Source organism: Cervus canadensis, chromosome 4 (genome assembly GCF_019320065.1).
Source record: "Cervus canadensis isolate Bull #8, Minnesota chromosome 4, ASM1932006v1, whole genome shotgun sequence".
NCBI classification, from domain to species: domain Eukaryota; kingdom Metazoa; phylum Chordata; class Mammalia; order Artiodactyla; family Cervidae; genus Cervus; species Cervus canadensis.
Genome location: NC_057389.1, coordinates 92309036 through 92333532, shown reverse-complemented (window position 1 = coordinate 92333532; position 24497 = coordinate 92309036). Strand labels below are relative to the sequence as shown.

Genomic DNA, 24497 nt, shown 5'->3' with positions numbered 1-24497 from the left:
TTTTAACCACTGGACTGCCAGGGAAGTCCCTGGAAAACTTTTTCTTAAACACTGAATATGTATTTTTCTTTCAAATCAGGTATTTCTAAGGAATAATAAAAGGGGCGGGGGGCAAGGGAAGCATAGGACAGTGGGGAGAAGCCTGAGTCCAAGGTTGAATGGAAAAGAAGTCTCTGAGCCATTCTTTTGGTCCTTTATCATCACACCAACATTCTTCCCATGTCCAGAGATTCCACAGGACAGCAGCCAAGATAAGAGCAGGACTTCCCTGGTGGTCCGGTGGGAAAGCATCTGCCTGCCAATGCAGGGGACAGGGGTTTGATCCCCAGTCTGGGAAGATCCCACATGCCGTGCAGCACTAGCCTCCCGTGCTACTCCTGAGCTGGCGCACCCGGAGCTTGGGAGCTGCAGCTAGTGAGCCCGCGTGCGGCACCTGCTGAAGCCGGCCCGTGCCTGGAACCCGTGCACCACCAGAGAAGCCGCAGCAGTGAGAAGCCCCCTGCTCCCCACAGCTAGAGAAAAGCCCGAATGCAGCAGCAAAGACCCAGTGCAGCCAAAAGTAAAGATAATTAATTAAAAAAAAAAAAAGACAAAAGCAGAAGGAACTCTACAAAGGGCGTCAGGAGGGGAGTGTGGACGCTCAGGGTGTGGCCCCGCTCGGAAACTTGGCAGCAGTTCCAAGGGACTCACTGGTGCCCACAGGTGGAATTCCACTTCTTGGTATTCTTCAAGAGCACCAGAAACACACATCCACAGAAGGTCACATATTCGGACATGCACATGGACTTTCATAGCAGATTTATTCACAATGGCCCAAATTGGGAACCATTTGAATTTGTTTCTGCCATAACAAAATACCACAGACTGAACAGCTTATAAACAACGAAAATTTATTTTCTCACAGTTCTGGAGACTGGGAGTCTGAGATCAAAATGTCCTTCTGAGTCCTATCTCCCTGACTTGTGGATGGCTATCTTCTCCCTGCCTATTCACATGGTCCTTATAAGGACACCAGGCCTATTGGCTTAGGGCCCACCCTAATGATCTCGTTTTATTTATCTTTTAAAAAAATTTTTAATTAAAAAAATTTTTTTTAAAGATTCTATCCTGTGCTCGATTCGGCAGCACATATACTAAAGATTCTATCCTAAAATATATTCACATTCTGAGGTACAACATACGAATTTTGTAGGAGACACAGTTCAGGACATAACAGAATTCAAAAATCCATCAGCAAATAAAAAAAAATCCATCATCAGAGGCATGGACAAACTGTTCATCTCTACAGTGGAGTACCATGTAGCAATAAAGGGAAGCAAATGACTGACACAGTGACATGGATGCATGTCTCAGACACAAACGAATAGACACCATATGATTCCACTGGTGTGAAATTCTCTAGCAGGCAAAACTAATCCATAGTAACAAATCATCTGTGATCATCTCTTAATGGAGGTGGAACCAGCTTGCAGTGCCAGGCAGGTGAAGGGAATTTTCTTCATCTTGATCTGGGAAGTTGATGACATAAGCAAATACACAAGTAGAAAGTCCAGCTATCCTTTAAAAAAGAAAAAAAAGAGCCAGATCCTTAGAAAACAGTCCACCTGCATATATAAGATGTGTGCATTTTAATAATAAAATCTGGAGAGGAACAAAGTAAGGATCAGAGTCAGAGTCAGACCATCCCAATTCATTGCTTTAAAAAAAAATCATGTATTTGGCCAAGTGGAATTTTCTATCTTTGTTGTGGCAGGTAGGTTCTTGAGTTGCAGCATGCAAACTCTTAGTTGTAGCATGCAGGATCTAGTTCCCTTACCAGGGATCAAACCCGAGCCCCCTGCATTGGAAGCATGGAGTCTTAGCTACTGGACCACCAGAGAAATCCCCAAGTTCTCTGCTTTATTTTGATTGTAGTATTTCTTGCTTTTTAAAACCCCCTCATTCAAAAACAAACAAACAAACAAACAAAACCCTCATTCTTTGTGGAGTTTGTCTGCCCGCTTTGCTCTTGAGACAGTGGGGATGATGTTGGTCTGTGTGATTGTTGCATGCATGCCCAGCACTGGAACCAGTGCTGGAATAGTCAGTGGTTGTGTGATTGTTTGTGTCAGTTTTCAGTTAGCAGTTGCAAACAATTGCTTGTCAGTGTGGACACATTACATATGTGCGTGATTGTGGTCATTGTGGCGACGATGGGGTGTTAGAAAAGCTTCCTTGTGACACAAAAATGGGAAACAAGTACTGACCATTCGTTCTGGCCATTGTGGGATTCAGTGTTGTCTTTTTTTTCTATAGCTTGCCTTTGTTTGAAAATTGCAAACGTGCATGAAGAACAGGTTGCCGATAGATACGTCTAGTAGAATAGATGAACCTAATGTTTTTTAAAGATGCAGAGACTGAGTTTAGGAACATGTGGTAATGGTAAAAACCTGGACAGGAAAGAAACACAGCAACACTTTCATCATGGTTGCATCTGAGGAAGTAGCAGCGGGGAAGACCAAGAGTCTTCACCTGTGCTTTCAATACTTATTTCATTAAAAACAAAATAAAACAATCTGGACTTTCCCAGCGGTCCAGTGGTTAAGACTCCATCTTTCAATGCAGGGGATGTGGGTTCAATCCCTGATCAGGGAATTAGGGTCCCACATGCCGTGGGGTGAGGCCAAAAAATAAAAAACAAAAACACAACTTGGCTGTTATGGAAAACAGTATGATGGGTCCTCAAAAATGTAGAAATAGAATGACTGCAGAATAGAAATATGACCCAGCAATTCTACTTCTGGGTATATACAGAACGGAATTGAAAGTATGGCCTTGAACAGGTGTTTGTACATCCACATTCATAGCAGCATGATCCACGCTAGCCTGAAGGTGGAAGCAACCCTAGTGTCCATCGATGGGTGAATGAATGAACAAAATGTGGTCCGTCCATACAGTGGAATATTATTCACTTTTTTTTTTTTTTTATTCAGTCTTAAAAGGGAAGGAACTTCTGGGAATTCCCTGGTGGTCCAGTGGTTAGGACTCTGGGCTCTCACTGCCGAGGGCCCAGGTTTATTCAGTCCGTGGTCAGGAAACTAAAATTCTGCAAGTTGTCATGGGCATATACCCAGAAAGAACTATAACTCAAAAAGATACATGTACCACAATGTTCAATGCAACACTATTTACAATAGCCAGGACATGGAAGAAACCTAAATGTCCATCAACAGAGGAATAGATAAAGACGATGTGGTACATATATCCAATGGAATATTACTCGGTCTTAAAAAAGGGATGAAATAGTGCTATTTGCAGAGACATGGATGGACCTAGAGACTGTCATGCAGGGTGAAGTAAGTCAGAAAGAGAAAAATATTGTGGAATCTAGAAAAATGGTACAGATGAATTTATTTGCAAAGCAGAAATAGAGATACAGATATAGAGAATAACTTATGGATATCAAGGGGAGAAGAGGGTGGGATGAAATGGGAGACTGAAATTGACATATATACACTACTATATATAATATATAACTAATAAGAACCTACTATATAGCACAGGGAACTCTATTCAATGTTCTGTGGTGACCTAAGGGCCTCCCAGGTGGTGCTACTGGTAAAGAGCCCGTCTGCCAATGCAGGAGATGTAAGAGACGGGGGTTTGATCCCTGGGTTGGGAAGATCTCCTGGAGAAGGGATAGGCTACCTACCCACTTGAGTTTTCGTGGGCTGCCCTGGTGGCTCAGACAGTAAAGAATCTGCCTGCAATGCGGGAGACCTGGGTTCAATCCCTTGTTTGGGAAGATCCCATGGAGAAGGGAACCCACTCCACTATTCTAGCCCAGAGAATCACATGGACAGAGGAGCCTGGCAGGCTAGAGTCCACGGGGTCGCAAAGAGTAGGACACGACTAAGCAACTTTCACTTTCATGTATGCCAATAAAAATTAAAATTTAAGAAAAGATTCTGCAAGCTGCAGGGCATGGCCAAAACAAAAAACCAAAACAAATAAAAGACAAAAACAAACAAACAAAAAAAACAGGGGACAAGTACTGCATGATTCCATGCGATATTGATTCCATGACTCCAGCTCCAATGAGGTCCCTAGAGGAGTCAAATCCATAGAGACAGAAAGTAGGTGGTGGGGGCTTGGGGCTGAGGTTAGGGAGGGATGGGGGGTTAGGGTTTTTTCCTAAGTGTAGTTGATTTACAGTATTGTTAATTTCTGTTGTACAGCAAACTGAGTCAATTATACATGTATATATTCTTTTCATATTCTTTTCCACTGTGGTTTATCACAAGCTTTTGAATATAGTTCCCTGTGCTACACAGTAGGACCTTGTTTATCCATCCTGTATACAATTTGCATCTGCTGACCCCAGACTCCCAATCCATCCTTCCCTCAGCCTTCAGAATTGGTGTTTAATGGGGACAGTTTCAGTTTCACAAGATGAAGAGAGTTCTAGAGATGGATGATACTGATATAATTGCAGTGTGAAATTACTTAGTGCCATTGAACTGCACACTTAAAAATGGTTAAGATGGAAAATTACATCATATGTATTTCACAATTTAAAAAAATAAAAATGAACATGCACACACACACACACACACACACCATAAACCTGAAACCAGTAAAAACCACAGCGAGACACTATTAGGATGGCTATTATGAAACAGAAAATAACAAGTGTGGGCAAAGATATAAAGAGAGTTGAACATCTGTGTGTTGCTAGCACAAACATAAAATGGTACAGTTGCTGTAAAGAAGTTCTGTTTTTTTTGCTGGTTCCTCAAAAAGTTAAATAGAAGTACTGTGTGATCCAGCAATTTTGTTCCTAGGTATATAGTCCAGAGACCTGAAAGCGGGAACTCAGAGAGATACTTGTACATCAGTGTTTACTCCAGCATTATTCACAATAGCCAGAGGGTGGAAGCAATGCAAATGTCCAGTGACAGATTGATGGACAAAACGTGTATACATACAACGGAATATTATTGATCCTTAAAAAGGAAGTTCTAACCAGTGCTACAACATGGATGAGCCTAGAAAGTGTTCTGCTGAGTGAAAGAAGTCAGACACAGAAGGCTAACTATGATCCCATTTAGAATGGGGAAACTCAAAGTACAGGGTAGAGGTTACCAGGGACTGGGTGGGGGAAGATGGGGAGTGAGGGGTTATTATTTAGTGGCTATAAAGTTTCTGTTTGGGATGACAAAAATGTTCTGGAAATACATAGTGGTGATTGTATTGAATGCCATTGAACTGTACACAAACATACAAAAAAAGGCTTAAAAACCCCTCAAATCTTAGTCATGATTTTTGACAGAATAAATTAGATCACCACTCAGTCGTTAAGTCATTTCGGACTCTGCGACCCCATGGATTGCAGCACGCCAGGCCTCCCTGTCCATCACCAACTCACGGAGTTTGCTCAGACACATGTCCATTGAGTCAGGGATGCCATCCAACCATCTCATCCTCTGTCATCCCCTTTTCCTCCTGCCTTCAATCTTTCCCAGCCTCAAGGTCTTTTCTAATGAGTCGGGCTCTTCACATCAAGTGGCCAAAGTATTGGAGCTTTAGCTTCAGCATCAATCCTTCCAATAAATATTCAGGGTTGATTTCCTTGAGGATTGACTGGTTTGATCTCCTTGCAGTCCTAGGGGCTCTCAAGTCTTCTCCAGAACAATGGTTTGAAAGCATCAATTCTTTGGTGCTCAGCCTTCTTTATGGTCCAATTCTCACAGCTATATGACTACTGGAAAAAACCATAGCTTTGACTAGATGGACCTTTGTGACACAGTAGAAGAGTCCACACAAGGATGCTAAGCATGGTGCCGTTTACAACAGCAGGAAGATGAAACATTTAATTATTTACTATGTGGTGGATTAGTCGCTAAGTTGTGAAGTCGTGTCTGACTCTTGCAGCCCCATGGACTGTAGTCTACCAGGCTCTTCTGTCTATGGGGATTCTCCAGGCAAGAACTCCAGAGTGGGTTGCTATTTCCTTCTTGAGGGGATCTTCCTGACCCAGGGATCAAACCTGTCTCCTGCATTGGCAGGCAGATTCTTTACTGACTGAGCCACCAGGGAAGCCAGACTACTTATGAAGGAGCTGAATGATTTTTCATCTGAACGCTCTCTAGTCCTTTAGTCTTGTGATTAAGGCACCTGTGACTTACATGGCATGTTCCAGTAGAGGCGCCACCGAGTGCCCTCGTGAGTAGATAAGAGGTGGGGCAGGTGCTACCTGACATCCTAACAGTGGCCCTCTGGGGCGTGTGTGCTGGGGAGTGACACTTCTCTGTCTGCTTCTGCTTCATCGTCATTTTACAGCAGGTCTTTCCCAAAGATGAACCAAAGAAAAGGTTTGCTCCTCTTAGAATTCAGTAGCATTGAGTCAGGCTGAAAGTGTGGAAAGTCCACCTAACAGATTCTTAAGCAAATAAAGGGTCTGTCTGGGGGTGGCAGGCCAGGGGTCCAAGTGATGCTTCTCTTCTTGTGCCACCATCTGTTGTGTGGGGCTTCTGGGCTCGTGGTCACAAGACAGTTGCTGCACTGCCAGGCATCACAGCCCACTCCAGACCAGAGATTCAAGGCCATGAGGAAGGCCAACTAAGACTTCCTGGGGACTTCCCTAGTGGTCCAGTGGTTAAGACTCCATGCTCCCAATGCAGGTGGCATGGATTTGATCCCTGGTTGGCGAACTAAGATCCTGCATGCTTCACAGTGTAGCCAAAAATAAATAAATAAAAGGCTTTCCTGGAAACAACACCAGCAAGTTCTACTTGCACGTCATTGGCCAGCACTGAGTCACAGTCTCTACCCCAAACACACATGGAATGATCTAACTTCAGATGAACACCTCTGTGGGGTCATACTCGGCACTAAGGACCCCACCCTCATCCGGCCTCAGTGGAGAGGCAGCCAGAAGTCCTCTGTTGTAAATTTTGAGTTGTAAATTGTGAGTCGCCACCCAGGGTGATTTATAGGAGAGATTTATTTGAAGAAATATTACAACATATAAAAACTACATAAAGTCTTAATTTCCACTTCATACAGTGGTAAATTTGATATAATGCGTAATAAAAAACTTTTAAAATCCAGAATGGACAAAGTACTGCACAGTTTGATCACTAAGTCAAATTAGCCGATAGGCAAATCTCACTGAAGAGCTTCGTGTCAGCCAAGGCCACAAACACCGCATACGACACACCTGAACTGACTGACTGACATGTGAAAAATACAACAATATCAGTGCACGTTGGGGATCTCTGGTGGCAGAAACATGGGTGATGGGAGGACAGAACTAGTCCTTGGCAGCCTCCTCCTTGATTTTAGCTGAAGGGAAATAAAAGGGAGAGTCACGGCAGGGAACGTATGTTACAGTAAGCAACAGACAAGTACGACAGGTACATTCATCAGGAGCTACGCTAATGCCCAGGTGTCGACGTTAAACGACAACCAGGTAAGAACCTGCGGCAGCTCTGTATCAACATTCAGAGACTGAGCACTGCTCAGGTGTCCCCTAAAGGCTTCCAGACTGCCTGGGCTAGCGTGCACAGTGGGCCCAGCCGAGCCAGACTCTGTCACAGGACAGAACCGGGCCCCAGCGCCTGTCCACTTACCCACCCGCCCGCCTGCTCAGTCTCTCAGCAGCCCTGAGCGACGCGAGGCCCCTGGATGAGTCGCCCCAGTCTCAGAGCCTGACGCCACACCCTTGCTGGCTCCGCCCGCACCATACCTGAGGCGCTCTCCCGCGCTTTGGCCAACATGCAGCACTTGATCTCCAAGCCGATGGCTTTGGCCAGTGGCGGCGGCACAGCGTTACCCACCTGCAGGAGGGAAGGAGGGCGACACCTGGTTTGGCACGGCCGGAGTCCGCACCAGCCTCCATTCAGGCCCGGGCACTGGGACCCTGGCCTCAGGCTCACGGGGCCTCCAAAGCCCTTCCACTGGGATGGTGCACCCTCCTCCCACCCCAAACACTGATGGGTCAAGAATCAGCCAGGCTTTGAAAGGCTTTAGAAAATCTTAGAATCCAGATACAGAAGCCGCCAGGTCTCACTTCTGGCTGAAAGTTGATACTCCGGGAGAACAGGATGTTGGGGGGTGAGGGCGGTGTGAAATGGCAAGGTCCCACTGTAACCCCAGCCAAGCACCAGCATTACTCAGATGCACCTTACTTAAGAGCCAAACCCAGTGCTCTGAGAAACAGAAGGAGATACTGGTTCATTTTAACGCTTGGTGAGGTGACAAGACATGAGTCTGCACCACCACACACTTAGCCTGCTGTGTGTGACGTGCTGGAAGTTTCCTTTGGGCTAAATCTCCTCCAGCTGTCAACAGCAACCACACGCTTAGTGATTCCGCCTGACCCATGAGGACCCGAGGCCCCAAGGAGGGCGGGTTACCCCTTTCTTACCACCGCCCTCCTGGGAACACTGAGGCCAGCCAGTCAACCAGCTGAGGGGGTTCAGCGTCCCTTCAGAAGTGACCGTGTGAGCCGAGCTCCCCACGGACCCACCCCGCCCTCCTCTCGCCGGGCCTGCCCTGTGGGAGCCGCCGGCGGCCCGCCTCCGCGTCCACCCACTGACCTGCCGGTGCTTGTCCAGGATGTTGCCGAACAGCCGGTAGGTGTCGGGGAAGCCCTGGGAGCGGGCGCACTCGCGGACGCTCACCACTCGGTGCTGCTCCGGGTGGAGCACGCGGCCCTGGGCGAGAAGCGTGGTGGGGGCGGGCATGAGGGGACCGCCTACGACCGCGCCACAGGAGGCCACCTGGCCCTGGCCGGCGAGTCCGCCCCCACGCAGGCCCAAGGGGCCCGCAGACCTACCTGCTTGCCCATGGGCTCGGGGTTGGTGACGGTTGTGCTGAAGAAGCCGTCCCACTCGAGACGCCCGTAGAGGCCGGCCCAGTGGTTGTGCCTGTTCCCGGTGTGAGGCAGGCACCAGGGGATGAGGGTGTTGAACTGTCGGGCCGCAGGCTCACAGGGCTTGCCTGCAGGGAGAGAGGGCGGTGACGGGGCTGTGGGGCTGGGCGTGCGGGCAGTGCCCCGGGCGGAGCCGCCCCATAAGCCCTGCTGTCAGCAGCCTTGATTTAGAGCAGGGACACCAAGGTCCAGTGGGTCTGCACCCAGCTCAGGGCCGTTGGGCTCCTGAGCCCCTGTACCTCCTGCTGACAAAGCCTGAGACCGTGCCCCTCCCCTTGAGCCCCCTGTGTGGCTGCAGACCCTAAGGGGGCTGGAAGCTTTGCACCAAGCAGGAGGAAGCCCTACCCGGGGGCCAGGGCACGGGGAGGGGGTGCCCCACCTTCCACACAGGAGCAGACCCCGCGGAGGGCGCCGGTGCTGCTGCAGCCGTTCTTCTTGTCGTGGTAGTTGTACCGCAGCTTCCGGGCCAGGGTGCCGTCAGAGAGCCGCACCTCAATGTTGGGCAGGTCACGCCAGTCTGAGCCCGGGGCCAGGGGGATGTGCCGCATGCGGGCGGCCACCAAGGCGCTCATGTCCTGGAGGAGCACAGAAGGCCCGGCTGTCGCCCAGCTCGGGGAGCACTGAGCAGGTGCCATGAGGGCTGGGCGCTGTCGTGGGGGCACTGGGCGCACTGGCGGCAACTGGGAGCCCCCGGGGGTCGTATCCCACTGGGAGACTGACAGGAACCACGGGGCACAGCATGGAGTCATACACGTGCCATGGCAGCTCCAGGGCGGGGACGGGGGTAAGGGAGGATGGGTGAAGGGGTGGCTTCCACCAAGTGCGGGGAGGGTTTGGAGGAGCGGACGTGGCACAGGTGGAGCCAGAGGCGGGGAGCCCCGGGGTCACCCAGAGAACAGGGGTGGTGAGAGACGTGGTGGGACACAGTGGCCATTCCAGACCTACTCTAGGAGAGTGTAAACTCTCCCTGGAGTGTGAGGTCTTCCTAGACCTACTACTTCAGGGTGTAAGCTCTGATGAACACTTCCCGCAACCAAGTACTGCGGTGGGGTAGGGTGGTGGTGGTGAGAGGGTGGGAAGTAAGAGGAGAAGCAGGAGGCAGTGAGGTGGTGAGGCTGGGGGCAGCTGAGATAACGCTGGTCTAGGGGTGAGGGATCAAGAACAGAAAGAGTGGAAGGGGAGGGGCGGACATCAGCTCCCCCCAGCCCAGGCTGGGCTCTACCCGCAGCTCTGTCCCCAAGAGGCAGCTGCAGGTAGGCCTGCTCTGGTCACCTTGCAAATGTGATCCCTGAGGATAGGCTGGTACTGCGAGCCCCGGAGCTGCCTCTGGAACCAGGACTGGGGCTCCCCGTTGTATGAGATCTCCAGTGCCGAGGCCCCGTTCCGGATTTCAGGGAGGTCGGACATGGTGTCCCGCACGGTGATGGTTCGGAAGGGACCCGAGCTCAACCTACAGCAAAGCGTGGAGGGTTGGCACCTCTGGGACACATAGCTACTGTCACCTGAGTCACAGCTGCTATCCCTGATGACTGGCACCGTCTTCTCCAGAAAAGGGGACCTCGACTTCGGGTCAAAGGGCCACCCAAGGTCACCGAGGCAGCACTCTCCTCAGACCCTGTGTAGAGCGTGAGCTCTGGCTGTGGCCCTGTACTCAGGGTGCTAGGGCAGGATGAGCCCAGAGGGGCAGAGCGTTCTGGGGTCACGCTGGATCCCACACCACTGCTCCTCACTAACACTTTCTCTGGGCCCGGGCCTTGTCACTGAGGTCCCCCGGTTCCCCCCGGCTCCCCCCTGCTCCCCCGAGCCTCACCAGCACCATGACCACAGGCGGGCAAGGCTCCTACCTGGTGATGTTGCTGACAAACTTCTTGTCGTCCACCACGACACTCAGCTGGCAGGCCCGGGGCGCAAACACGTGCAACGGCTCCGGGAACAAAGGGAGTGGCTCCCCAGGGGCTGCGGCCAGGATGATGGCTCGCCTCCGAGTCTGGGCCACGCCGTACTGACCAGCCTGTGCAGGGAGGGCCAGAGACGCACACAGTCAGCGGGCACCCTGACTCGCTGGTCCGAGGGCTGGGGCCCGTGGCACCTGACTTTGGGGAGCAGCTGACTGGCGTGAAGCTCACCCAGAGGGCCCCTACTTAACCCCAGTGCCGGTGCTAAGTTGCTTCAGTCACATCCCAATCTGCGATCCCATGGACTGCAGCCCGCCAGACTCCCCTGTCCATGGGATCCCCCAGGCAGGAACACTGGAGTGGGTTGCTATGTCGTTCTCCAGGAAGTTAACCCACAGGCTCACACCTGATCAGAGTGAGGCCAGAGGGAGGGACAAGCGATCCCAGGAGGCGGCCGGCAGCCCGCGGAGGAGGTGGGCGTGACCCCCGCGGATGCTCTCAGCCGGCTCTTTGGACACATGGAGGTACCACTGGGGAGGAGAGCGGCCAGAGGAGACACCGGGGGCCGCGCCTCCCGCTGGCAGCCCGCAGTCACAGGGACAGAGCACGGCCGCCAACGAGGCTGGTTCAGTGAGGCTGAGACTCTGCAGACACCGGCTGCAAGGGCGTGGGGCCGAGGGCCACCCTCCCCTCCACACACACACTGTTTCCGGCCAGCTCTCCCTCCTGTTTCAGCACTTGTTTCAGGTTTAGTTGTGCCGTCAGTTACTGATCAGGCACACACAGAGCAGCTGCTCTTCAGAAGAGGCCTCGTCCCCTCTGACCATCCCAAGGCCCTGTCACTGTAGATGCCCCAGTATCTGCCTCCCCCACACTAAAGGTCATCACCCTAAAGACTGACCCTTTGAGGGATTTTGTTTTGTTTTTAATTTTTGGCTGCATTCAGCAGCGTGTAGGGTCTTAGTTCCCCACCAGGGATCGAACCCACACCCCCTGCAGTGGAAGTGCTGGGGAAGTCCCCTTTGGAGCTCTGCTTTCAGTTAGGGACCGTTTGTTGCAGCCCAGGGATGGCCGCCCGTCTCTGGCCTCTGCATCTGCCCCCAACCTGGCGCACCTGCAGCACGCCGAAGGTGCACTGGTAGCCCATGCGGACCAGGCAGCGCAGCGTCAGCTTCAGGACCATGGAGCGCTTGAAGGAGACGAAGTTCCGAACGTTCTCCAGGAGGAAGTAGCGGGGCCGGTAGTAGTCACAGTAGCTGTGGGGGACAGGAGTGACGGAGAGAGTCAGCCCCACGCCTGGAGAGAGCAAAAAGGCCTCCTCGGCCAGAAGTCACTCCCAACTGCTTAGATGCTTGTCAAGACGCACCTGCCGGCTCTCAGGGTCTCTCCCTAGTGGAGAGGGAGCCGTGAACTCCCTGAAGGCTGAGACTGGCGCCTCACTCAGCAGCGGCCTTCTGCAGGAGTGAAGGCTAAAGCGGTGACTGCTTGGCCCTGGCACCAGGCGTTGCAGTGCACGGGCAGGCCGTCTAGTTGCCCTTGGGTGGCACTGAACGCAGAGGGGCTTTCACTCTGTTTACCTGAGGAAGGAGACCACGAGGGAGTTCTTAAACTTGGAGTAGGTTCGAGAGTTGAAGCGGTTCATGCCACTGAAGCCCTGGCAGGGTGGCCCGCCACACAGCATCTCCACATCTCCCTTCTGAGGCAGCTTCTGGCCGCGGGAGTTGGTCACCTCCCCGGCCATGACCAGCTTCAGCAGGACGTTGCAGTCCTCTGTGAACACCGTGGACCCAGGGTTGTTGAGCCGGAATGCCTGGGCCGCGGGGTCCCACATCTCGATGGCCCACAGTGTCTCCGAGATGCCTGGGTGGGAGATATAGGGACACAGATGTGTCATGAACTCCCCAGAAAGAGACTCTCTAGTCAGAACTGTGACCAGGCCCAGAGAGGTCTTCCAGACACAGCCTGTCCGATCCAGTTTTTAACAGGGTGTTTGGAGAGACCCCCCTGGAGCGCACCTGCTTGGTGGAAGCCTTCCGACAGTCCCCCACAGCCGGAAAACACGTCCAGGGTCCGCAGCTTTGGCAGTTTGATTTCTGTCTCCAGTTCACTCGGCTCACATGTCTGAGATTTCGTCCTGTTTTTTCCTGCAGGAGATGGGCCCCAAGTCAGAGCAGTGTCCTGACCTGCTCTCCTCAAAGTCCCTGGGACTCAGAGTCCACCTCGTTTTGAGGAAGGCAACATCAGAGGTTGCTCTTTCATACTGATTGACTCATGAGTATCCAAGTTAGAGGACACAGACTTGAAAAGGAGCCTAGGGGAATGACATACCACGACATACCTTTCCCCTTCCCCTTCCCTTTATTTCCAGTGCTCCGGGCATGGTTGGGAGGATCTTCAAAGCTTTTGCTCTTGGCGTTATAGGCCTGAGGGGGAAAGAACCATAGTGGTCTGGAACAGAAACACCAGTTCCCTTCTCTAACAAATAGGATTTAAATTAATTTGATAAGAATATACTTCATTTCTCCCTAAGTATGGACAGAAGCCAAGAGGACTTTGATTCTATAATAGAGAGAAGGGGAAAATTCTATTAATAAAAATGTTTTATGTGGCTGACAAAAAACCCTGCTATTTTAAGTACCTGGACTACTCATTCTAAAAATAGGCAAATGTTGTAATCAGGCTGTACAGACCGGAACCTGGGGGAGACACAGGTTATCTTAAGATCATACACATCGCTTCTCGGCCTTTTGGCTAAGATCAAGTGTGTTAAGATCATACATACCTGTCACAAAAAAGCCATGCTCAAACAATTTAAAAGTGATTAGCTTAAATCAACAGACCCCTGGCTCTTCTCTCAATAACCAGGCCACAAGCTCAGCTGTGAGGCTGAAGGGACTAGGGGCAGGGCTTCACCTCCTGGGGCCAGAGGTCCATTTCCCTAACTCATAGACACTGGCCAGGCCAGCAGAGGCCACCTAACAGTCTACAGAAATTGTTATTGCATTGTGTGTGTGTGTGTGTAGTCACTCAGTTGTGTCTGGCTCTTTGCAATGCCATGGGCTGTAGCCCGCCAGACTCCTCTGTCTATGGAATTCTTCAGGCAGGAATACTGGAGTGGGTTGCCATTCCCTTCTTCAGGGACTCTTCCCAACCTAGAGATTGAACCCAGGTCTTCCGCATTCCAGGTTGATTGTTTACTGTCTGAGCCACCAGGAAAGTCTGAGTTATTGTATTAGGACATTAAAATATTTCGTTTTAAGTGTTAAATTCCAGAACAACCTGAGTGTCACAGACTTGTGCTCTGGGTAAGTAAACTTCTTGGGTACTGTGTCTGACCCGGAGGCCCTCCCTGCAGTGAGCCCAGGGCCCCACCTCGAGAAAGTAGAAGCGATCGGGGCCACCGGCGGAGAAGTCCTGGAGGCACTCAGGCAGATCCTCTCCGTACTCCACGGTGCAGCGGCCCTGCACGGCCTTGAAGTCCACCACGGCCTCCTCATCGCTCCAGTAAAGCAGGTTGATGTCTGCGTGGTAACTGGCCGGGGTAGACTTGTGTGTGTTCTCTGGCCTGGGAGTGCAAGAGTCTTTGTTAGTTTGTCTGCAGCAGGTTGAAAATGGATTAAATGGCATATTCCTGGGGATGTGCTCACAGGATCAGTGGGTAAAGACGAGGCCCCATGCCTAAGTCACCTTGATTACTAACCCCCTTAGTCGGCACTGAACACCACAAACTAAGTGGGATTTCTTACCATGAACTCAACTAAGGGTTTGTTTGCTCTTTATGCCTCCAAGAAGACTGGGTGGGCCTGGGTTGAGACCAGTTGCTGACCTCCTATTGAGAAGCATGTCTAGAGCTGCCTTCTTCCCTCTATGCCCGCCAGACTCCTTGTTCTCTCAGTACCTCGTTATTTCAAAGACTTCAGGAAATCTTTCCTGTACATTAGCTAAGAAGTAGAGCAACTGGAGACCTATCTGTATGGATTAGCTTCAGATTAAGCTCCTAACTACTATTAGGATCCCAGAAACTCAGTGAAGCCAAGATCTTGGAACAGAGAGAAACCCCAGAAATGGGGAAGAGGGCCTGAAAAGGACAGGAGGACTGGCAGCAGGGAGGGGTGGAACACAAGGACAGTTTAAACAGATATCAGGGTTCTGATGGCACCTCAGACAGAGCCCAGGATAGTCCACGCCTGCCTCGGTTGCACTTTGGACCTCCGCTCACTGATTTCTTTTGGACAAAGCTCTGCAGCCTTAAGATAGGAATCCAAGGGCTGTGCTCTACAGTTGCAGTGATTCTCAGCACCAGCAGGTAATCAGGAACACCTGGGAGGACCACCTCCTCCACCCCTTAGACCACCACTGTGTGTGCGATTCTCTACCTCCCAAGACTCAGGCAGAGGCCCCTGGAGGGCAGAGCCCTCACCGACCTGTAGAACTTGTTAACCCTGATCTTGATGTCTGTCTCATTGGGCCGGCCGTTGCTCTTTTTGCTGCAGAAGATCTCCTTTATGCGGCCAATACGGTAGGGCTCGGGGGCATCCAGGTTGCTGCCTTTGATGTAGTCGGAGTACTTCCGGTAATGTTCTGGATACAGAGCTTCATCCACAGGCTCCTTCCGGGGGCGTTTCACAGGACTGGACAGCTTGATGCTGCAGAGAAGCAACTGCTCTGAGTAACTGAACATGAAACATTAGAAAGTGGTTCGGCGTGACTGACCAGTGATAATCACTTTAAATTCCAGCGCCTGAACTAGCGCAGCTCAGTACCCTTAGCACAGATTTAGAGATTCAATCTCATCCAGGCATTCCCCATCTGTGCTCTGGGTCTCGCTGCTGAGGTTGTTCACATTCTCCCCACGCCCGGCCTCAGGGCAGGACGTCCTGGCAGGTGACGTGTTCAGCTCCACGGGTGCGAGCAGCCGTAATACACAAGCCCAGCCCTGGCAGGAGAGCTGCCAGTGCGCTTCCCCTTGCCTCGGACGGGCCACTTCTGAGAAGGCAGAGGCACTGTCAACCCAGTCCCTGAGTAACACACAGTCTGATTCCCCGAACCACAGTGGACACACAATCCAAGCAAGAGGTAAACTTGCGTGATCTGAGAGTTGCGGCCGTGGCATAACCTACATTCTGACACAGGCACTAACCTCGGGGCACTGCGGGAGAGGCCAGGGGAGAAGATGGGCAGTCTGGGCTAGCCGAACCTGGCCTGGCCATGTACTGGCGGAATCAGGCCATCACATCAGATGCCAAGCTGCCAGGACCACAGGGCCCCACTCTGAAGACAGGAAGTTGAGCAGTTCAGGAAGGCAGCTGCCATGTGTTCCCGCCAGGCCCCCCAAAGTCTGTCAGGCCCCAGAGGCCCTCTGAACACCTGTGCTCTCACTTCTGGCTGGGCCAGGAGTACCTCGTCAACAGCCCTACAGGGCGGCCTCCCCTTCCAGGCCAAGAGCTGGTGCTTCAGGGCGCCATGTACACCCACTGCGCAGGGCTGGGAGGACCGCGGCTCTGCAATTCAGTGCATGGGGTGACTGGGTTGAACCCATTCAGTTGAATGGGTTCCAATGAGGACTCAAGGAAAATAAGTCGGGAAACTGAGCTAAGCTTGCCAAAATGCTGGTTGTAAATCCAACCACACACTGGTTCTAAGAGCCAACGAGGAAGGGATCAAGTGTGGGAAATATCTGTGGCTTTGATTTTTCCCTGAAGAGCCTCAGTCCTTTGATGTGGAAGTCTTTTGATGCAATTCCCAGTTACCAAGCAGTAACTCACAGTCAGCCTTTACACTAAGCCAGGCGCTGTGCTAATTAGCACTTTTTTTTTTTTGTTTTAAAATTTTTTTGCCATACCATGGGGCATGTGGGATCTTAGTTCCCTGACCAGGGATTGAACCTGTGCCCCCTGCACTGGAAGGGCAGAGTCTTAACCACTGGACCACAAGGGAAGTCCCTAATAAGCACTTCTAACTCACTTATCCCTTAGACATCTGGCAGGCAAGACAAGACACTCCTGTCCCCCTCTGACAACGGGAACTGGGGGCGGGGTCTGACATGACCAGCTGGGTAGGAAGCCATCACTGACCCCAGCATCCTCCTTTACCAGCAGGCTCTGTCTGACTTCTCTCACAGACAGCTTCACTGCCACAGAGGCACAGCGGCTCCACACAGGACCGCTGGATGGCGTCTGCTCACCACAGACGCCAGTGCGACGGCCCGGCAGCAGCTGGTAGTGGGCGGAGGTGGGGGCATGTGGTGGAGCCAGCCTGCTGCTGGCCCGGAGCGCCTGGCCCTGCTGGCTCCAAGGGGCACTCACTTGAAGGTGAAGGCCTCGGGAGGGAGGTACACGCCGTCGCCCACCCGGTACTGGACGCCGTTCTTGGTGGCGACGCTGTAGAGGACGCGGCCTTCCAGGTCCTGGAGCTGCTCCACGACCCTGGGGATTTCCTTCTGCCTCATTTCGGCCAGACGCGCACAGCTCGCGCAGAACCTGAAGGAGTGGTGGACAGAAACCAAAGGCCCTTGAGTGGCTGGTGGTGACTATAAGCAGCTGCTGCTGGCGTGTTTACAGAGACTCTGGTGACCAAGAGGAAGTATGCACGGATGTTAGAGGGCACTGGCTCTCCTGCACTTTTATGTTCACTCTTTGACTGGGGACCAAAGCCCAGAGATATGCACAACAGGAAAACGAAAAGTCGACCCCACTTTTGAGTAGCTGACATAAAACCCCAGAGACATTAGCAAATGACCTAGAATCTGGTTAAGAATCCACCATGAATGATAATGCAGACCGCGGTAAAGTCAGGAACTCAAACCATGTCAAACGAGGCTCACACTATTATCTCTAAAGGCTGAAGAGGGATTTAGTAAAATGCAACATTCCTGATTAATAAACCCTTCAGAGGAGAGTTAGAGTGCCTTAAAAACAGATCAAGCCCCAAAGCAGCCCCAGGCTGACTGGAGAAATACCAGAGGCAGCTCAGCGAGCCCTCCCAGCCTCACTCCCACACACTGCTCATGATGGAAGACTCCAGTCACCACCTTTAGTTAAAAAAAGTGAGGTATCAAGGTTAGAAAGGAAAACAGGAGCACTAAGCATTTAAGAAGCAAGCCTCTCTAAAAGCATTAGAGTTAAATGGAATCAAAGATCTCACCTATGAGGAAAGACACAGATTTGTGGGACAGACACAGAAAGACACATCCTACCCGAGTGGGACAGCTTCTCAGGGGGTGACCCCCACCCCCAACCACACTGTCCACATGCTCACAGCCACTGCAACCGAGTCAGGCTGGTCTCTGGTTGTCGGGGACAGCAGACCCAGCAGAGAGAAGCACAGAACAAGCAGGGGGGTTCAGGCACTCACACAGCATCCTAGAGCACCGACAGGGCGGCCTGGGAGCCCTGGCCCCACACTCACTTGTACTTGTTGTCCTCCGTCGGCTGAGTTTTCGGAGGGGACTCAAATCTCGCGTAGTCTTGGTCATACCACAGCTGGTAGAAGTAGGTCTTCCCGTCATCCTCCGACATCAGGGCCTCGGGGTCCACGCCTCCCTGGGGATGGGGCCACCGTCAGCCATGATGACCGCGTGCAGCAAGGGGTGGGGACACATGCGGGGGACCGGGCACTCACCTCCAAGGCCCAGTTCTCCGAGGGAGCCTTATAGACAACCTGCACCTTGCTGTGGATGTATGAGAGCTGCATGTCCTCACACTCATCGACCAGGAACAGCTCCAGGGGGTCCGAGGTGGCCCCAAGGACCGTGTCCGTCCCAGCACAGAACCAGTGGGCGTGGAACATCTGCCCATTGCTGCCGTCCTCCCACAGCGCGGTGACCCTGGAGCCGGAAGACGGGGAGGGAGAAGGTTCTAACTCGACCAGTGGAGCTGGACAGAGGCTCCTCAGGAGTAGAGTTAATTTTTTGGTGTCGCCGCCGTGTGTACTCAGTCATGTCTGACTCCTTTCGACCCTATGGACTGCAGTCCACCAGACTCCTCTGTTCACGGGATTTTCCATGCAAGAATACTGGTGTGGGTTGCCATTTCCTTCTCCAGGGGATTTTCCCAACCCAGGGACCAAACCCAGGTCTCCTACATTGGCAGGCGAACTCTTTACCACTGAGTCACCAGGGAAGTCATTTCTTGGTTTTAGTTTAGGGCAAAGAGCTGTTGCTATTTTTGCAAAACAGGCACCTCCTGCTTTTACTCAAAGTATGGGCTGAAGTTAGGCGGAAGGAAGGATACAAACCTTGCTAGATACAGTGGTTTTGAAGAGTCGTCTGGAATAACAGAAACACAGTCCCCCACTTCCAGGGTTTCCGAGTCGATGCATACCTTCTTGTAGTAACTCTTCTTCCCGTCAGTCTGAAAACAAGAGCTTAGTTTCAGGAGAGGATGAATCTGAAGGTCTGTGCAAGGCTTGTCCTGCGAGTTCCTGCTGCTTTACAGCAAAGCATAGCTTATGACGATTTCTCTAAGAAGCCGCGAGCTCCAGCAGCCTGGCTATTGACTACAGAGAGCAGCCCCTCCCCTGGCTAGAAGCCTGCAGCCGAGGCACTCACAGCCCTCTGTCGTCAGCTCTGACCTCCTCTGTCAGCAGCAAGTCAGATCCTAGCCTTCAATTAGAACAGCACCACATCCCACTCATCACACCCACCTCAGACACACGGACCCCCTTCCTTCTCTCCCACAAGGAAAGCTGGTTCCCACCACAGGGCCTCTGCCCTGGTTCCTCTCAAGGACTTTAAGTGGCCGGCTGCTCTCCAACCCTTCGGGATGTTGTTCCACCAAGAAGCCTCCGTGGTCCCAGCTCCCTTCCCGTGCCCCACCCGCCTGACAGCACTTGTGTCACCCAGACCTAGAGCAGCACCCAGCAGGGGTAGGCCTCAGGCTTGCTGAGGGAACTGGCCCATCTCCAGCTTATGGACACCAAGGGACCAACACGGAGAACACATTCACTCTCCAGCTGTGGTAAAGGACTTGACTCTTAGGCAGGTGAGCACAGAAGCCCCGGAGGCGGTTTGCTAGTGCTCCCAAACACCAACTCCTAGGCCCGAGGGGCAGTGAGGGCTCTCCTCAAAACCAGCTTCACAGGGGAACCAGTCTCACACACCAGGACCGTATCAAATGCCCACTTTGGAGGGCGAGGAACATCGAGTCCTTTGGCAAACAAGTAAAAACGCATTTTTGGTGCTTGACCACAGACCCAGCCTCTCAGCCGGCTCTGCTCCGCTCACGGCTGCGGGATGCATGGGTAGGTTTCTCGGCTCCAGGGCTCCGGCCGCTCTCAGAGCGGCTGGCAGGAGACAGCTGGCTGCTCAGCAGTGCAGCAGGAGGACAGCCGAGAGCCCACTCCTGGATTACCTTGACGGCATCTCCAACCCAAGAGATCCGATTCTTGTTCTGCTTCTTTTTCTTCCCCTGATGCATCTTTTTGGGTGATGGCATCTCTGGAATATTGTCATCCACTTCCTCGTCATCATCTGCCTCCTTCATGGCCATGTTGGGACACCTACAAAATCACTTGTGATAAGCAAGGTCTTCTTTAAAAAATAAGACCAATTGGGAATTCCCTGGTGGTCCAGGGGTTGGGACTCTGTGCTCTCACTGCCAAGGGCCCAGGTTCTATCCCTGGTCGGGGAACTAGGATCCCACAAGCCCCCACAGTGCAGCCGGAAAAAAAAAAGTAAAACCAACTGAAAGTGTTTCACTAAGAAAACAGGGACAGGTCTGGCGACGTTAAACAAAGGGATCTTGCCTATTCTATACGTGTCAACCCAGCTGTCCCACACAAAGCCTATTTGCCATCAGCTGGCATTTCCCTCCATTCCAAAAACAGTCATTGGCCAAACTTACCTCCTCTTTTGGCAAGCCTGCTTGCTCCGTCCGCTACCACCAAATTTAACCATATCCTTACAGGCCTTACACTTTCCACACTCGGGCTGTTGACAAATCTAAAACACATTAAAAAAAAAAATTAAACGGCCATTAGTCACAACTGATAACCAGTTTTTGGTGAATTTTAAAATATGTAAGTTTAACCTCATTAGAACTCAGGGAAGTGAGAGTTAGGAACAAGCCGTGAGGTCTGTAAAGGTTAACCTGAGACATGGTGCTGGCACAGGTATGGGGAAAGAAGAACTCAGGTGGCCCAGAGGTAAGCTGGTGACACCACTCTGGAAAACAGTGTTCGAGATCAAAGTCAAGTATGTAACCTACACCCCAGCAATTCTGCTTCTAAGTAGTGAAGAATCACAGAAGACACATTAGAATATCACACTGCCCATCACCGAGGGATAGGCTGGGAGAGTCACAGTGAAATACTATGGAATAAAGTGGTAACTGTGTCTACCCGGATCAACACACAGTAGTTGTGAAAGATGCCAGTTTATGTATACTAAAAAAAAAAAAGAAAATTTAAAGCTTGGATACGCATGTGCTAGATGAAATAAAAACCAAAACAAGAATGGTAAGGACAGGGAATTCACTGGTGGCCCAGTGGTTAGGTCTCCGTGTTTCCATTGCTTCGGGGACACGGGTTCAACACGCAAATTCCTACTCAGGGCAGCCACTGAAGACAGAGGAGACCCTCAGAATCCAGGGACTAGTGTGAATGGAGGGCGGTTCTGAAGGCAGGTGCTGTACTTTCACTTTTAAGCTTTCATCCAAATTAAGTCAAATAGACACCAAAACAGATCTGATCTCTGGGTCAGTGATAGAATTAGGGAGATTAATTCCTCCAGGGTAAAGTAAATATACATTATACTAAAAAATTCAGAGTGAGGTCATCTCAGGCATCAAAGCTAAGCTGGACAAAGCCCCCACTTTCTGAGGGAAGTTACACCATGAGACAAGACAGGATCCTGGGAGGATGACCCCACTTGGAGGAAGCAGTGCTGGCCTCCGTGGGGCAGTCACCCCCCTCACCCTCACGCCGGGGCCTGAGGACACAATGGGACATGGCCAGACTCCTTGGTAGCAGCAGCGGCACTGATGGCAAAGTGCCTGAGCATGCCTCTTTTGACAGCTGCCTTGTTAGACATGCAAGTCCCCCAGATAACTCCTTCTCCGAGCTCTGTTTCTGGGGGGTCATGTCTATGCAGTAAGACGCTCAGGCCAAAAAGAGAAAACAGCGAGCTCCTCAGAGATCATGAGGGGCAGGAGAGCCGGCTTAGGCGAGGTTACCTCACAGACGCCACAGCGCCGGCGCTTGAAGGCATTCTCCTTGTCTTCCTTGTCATCTTTTTCAATTTGCTCCGCAAAGAAAGTGTCGAAGATCTGGTAGACCAGCTTGGTGGTGGTGGCCTTGGTGGGGCCCTTGTCCTTCTCCTTGGCAGGTTGCCGGATGGTCTGCCGCCTTTCGGCTCGCCTGGGAGAGAGATTCCACGGTGTTAGTGGCCCAGGAAGAGCTCCCGCAGTGCCCAGCCTTCCAGACTCCGTCTCAGGTCTTCAGGCTCACTCCTACTGCACCCTCACCTTTTTCCCAGGGTGACCCCAGCCAGTTTGATGAGGTCTCTCATGCAGGGGCTCAGGAAGATGGGCTGCTCATCACTGTCCCCTGCCCGATCATAACTCTCTACTTGCTCCACCACGAACTGGGCATGCCGCAGGAGAGAATCCTCTGTGAATCGATTCAAGTTGAGCATACACGGAGGAACAGTGGTCTTTCGGGGAAAAAAACACAGAAGTTTCTCTTAGGCTTGAGCAAAACTGGTTTACGTCAAACAAACATGTAGTACATCTGTATCACATGTAAGTGGGACTTCCCATGTGGCTCAGTGGTAAAGAACTCGCCTGCCAGTATCCTTTCCCAGGAAACCCCATGGACAGAGGAGCCTGGAGGGCTGCCGCCCATGGGGTCGCCAAGAGTTGGACCCAAATCAGTGAATGAACAACATCACATGTAAACAATCTGTGAATCCCAGATAATGAAGGACCTAAGTCTCTTACCTCAATCTTATTGATCAGGTCTTCATAGGTGGAGTCAGGGTTGCTCTGCAGGAACTCAACCACTATCTTACTTATGTAGATCTTCTCCTGCATCACGCTGAATAGTGGTGCGTACTCTGGGCTGGGATCCATCAAGATATACTCGGCAAATGCTGGAGTGGACAGATGGATAAGAGCAGTGTGAACCTGATGGCAGAAGCAGTAGCCAAAGGGCAGGGATGAGGCTACAAGGCTCACAGAACAGGCAGAGAGTCATTTCACACTCAAATGTCAAAACCCATGACGTATGGTCAGGATTAGCTCATTCAGAAGGGGCCTGTAAAGCCAACCAGAGAACAGACTGGCCAAGTGGCTTTCCTCTAGCTTGAGTCTGGCTTTTGGAATTCGGTCTGGGTTTCAGCTGCAAGGTCAGTTCCAGGGTCAGTTGTAACTAGTACAAGAGGCCATCCCAATCAAGCCTGACATGCTTCCCACACAGTCACAAGAGTCTGAGACTTTCCAGAGCCCAACCAAGCCCGGTCATGGGAGCCTGAGACTTCCCAGAGCCCAACCAAGCCCCGTGGAAGACAGAAGCATCTTTCAGATTCCAGAACAGTCCACAGTTGGCCACATACTTACAGGTGCTAAAGCCAAGAAGAGCCTTTTCACCTCCATCAAAACCAGCAATCCACCATTCGTTTATGGGGCCAAAATTTTTGCCATTAATACCACCTAAAAGAGGAGGAAAAGGTTTCTTGAAATGAAGTGGACCAAGAAATGGCAACTCACTCATCTTCTTGCCTGGAAAATCCCATGGACAGAGGAGCCTTGACAGGCTACAGTCCATGGGGTTGCAGAGTTGGACATGACTAAAAGAATATGCCTCAAAAACCCAAGCAGGTTAAGTGGCACTGAGTCCCCACCTGAGCCACACCTCTGGTCAGGTGAGCCGGGCAGCCTTACTGCAGCCATCAGAGCGAGACTGCTCATATCTGCTCACAGCCCAGACTCTGTTCGGCTTAGAAACTGACCGTCCCAGACAATGTGGAACATTCCCCTTACCTTCGGGAGATGGGTCATCCTCATATATCGGCTTTGCTGAACCAGAAAAGAGGAGCTCGACATCTTTCTCAATGAGGCCGGTGTCGATCGGGCAAAGGTGACCGCGTTTACAGTACACGCTAGATGGGTGACAGAGGCCATTTACCAGGAGACCAAAGGCAGGCAGAGGTACAGAGTCAAGCTCAGACACAGGGGGACGAGGTGTGGTTCCTAGACTCCACTATCTCCCTGGCTGCCAGAACACTGGATCAGTACAGTGCTCTTCCACCCCACAGCTTCTGATCTGCCCCCCTGGGTACCAAGAGCAAGAGTATGAAAAGGGGACGTGGAGAGGCCAGCAAGACCGACAGCGGGAAGCCTCACAGGGGAGCCCCCGGCGCGCCCTCCAATACATCCCACCGACTTGTGCCACCACCCTCTGCTCCAAAACGTTCTTGTTGCTGAAAACGAAACCTCACAGCCACTGAGCTGTCACTCCTTCCCCCTCCCCACACCACCCCGGCAAGTCCTGATCTGCTTTGTTTCTCTGGATTTACTGCTTCACACTATTTTATGTTAGTTCTGCATTACGACTTTCACCTCAAAAAAATTAAAATAACGCATATTATACAACATCGTAAGAGGCAAGGTGCATTGAGGACACAGGAAGGAGGGACTTCCACCTCCTTCTGGGGGGTTAAGCCTCAAGTTCAAGAATATCCACCGCCT

General features: G+C 51.7%; 1 protein-coding gene across 3 annotated transcripts in view; it reads right to left on the bottom strand.

The window, feature by feature from the left end:
• Positions 1-6967: 6967 nt before the first annotated feature.
• The window catches only part of DNMT1 (DNA methyltransferase 1), a 42630-nt gene continuing 25100 nt past the window's right edge, over positions 6968-24497 (bottom strand). For 2 of the 3 annotated variants that reach the window (XM_043466703.1, XM_043466704.1), the window contains exons 17-40: positions 23790-23908; positions 23367-23459; positions 22749-22900; positions 22275-22462; positions 21984-22167; positions 20655-20752; positions 20163-20310; positions 19048-19163; positions 18433-18637; positions 18220-18353; positions 17118-17291; positions 15237-15458; positions 14185-14377; positions 13151-13235; positions 12828-12956; positions 12390-12672; positions 11927-12068; positions 10762-10928; positions 10190-10367; positions 9297-9492; positions 8822-8985; positions 8583-8699; positions 7730-7820; positions 6968-7326 (exon numbers count right to left, since the gene is read on the bottom strand). In XM_043466703.1, the coding sequence (XP_043322638.1) occupies positions 7295-7326; positions 7730-7820; positions 8583-8699; positions 8822-8985; positions 9297-9492; positions 10190-10367; positions 10762-10928; positions 11927-12068; positions 12390-12672; positions 12828-12956; positions 13151-13235; positions 14185-14377; positions 15237-15458; positions 17118-17291; positions 18220-18353; positions 18433-18637; positions 19048-19163; positions 20163-20310; positions 20655-20752; positions 21984-22167; positions 22275-22462; positions 22749-22900; positions 23367-23459; positions 23790-23908 (3610 nt within the window). In that variant the 3' untranslated portion in view covers positions 6968-7294. Of the gene's footprint in view, positions 7327-7724; positions 7821-8582; positions 8700-8821; positions 8986-9296; positions 9493-10189; positions 10368-10761; positions 10929-11926; positions 12069-12389; positions 12673-12827; positions 12957-13150; positions 13236-14184; positions 14378-15236; positions 15459-17117; positions 17292-18219; positions 18354-18432; positions 18638-19047; positions 19164-20162; positions 20311-20654; positions 20753-21983; positions 22168-22274; positions 22463-22748; positions 22901-23366; positions 23460-23789; positions 23909-24497 lie in introns of all 3 variants that reach the window. The other variant, XM_043466706.1, reaches the window with a different exon arrangement.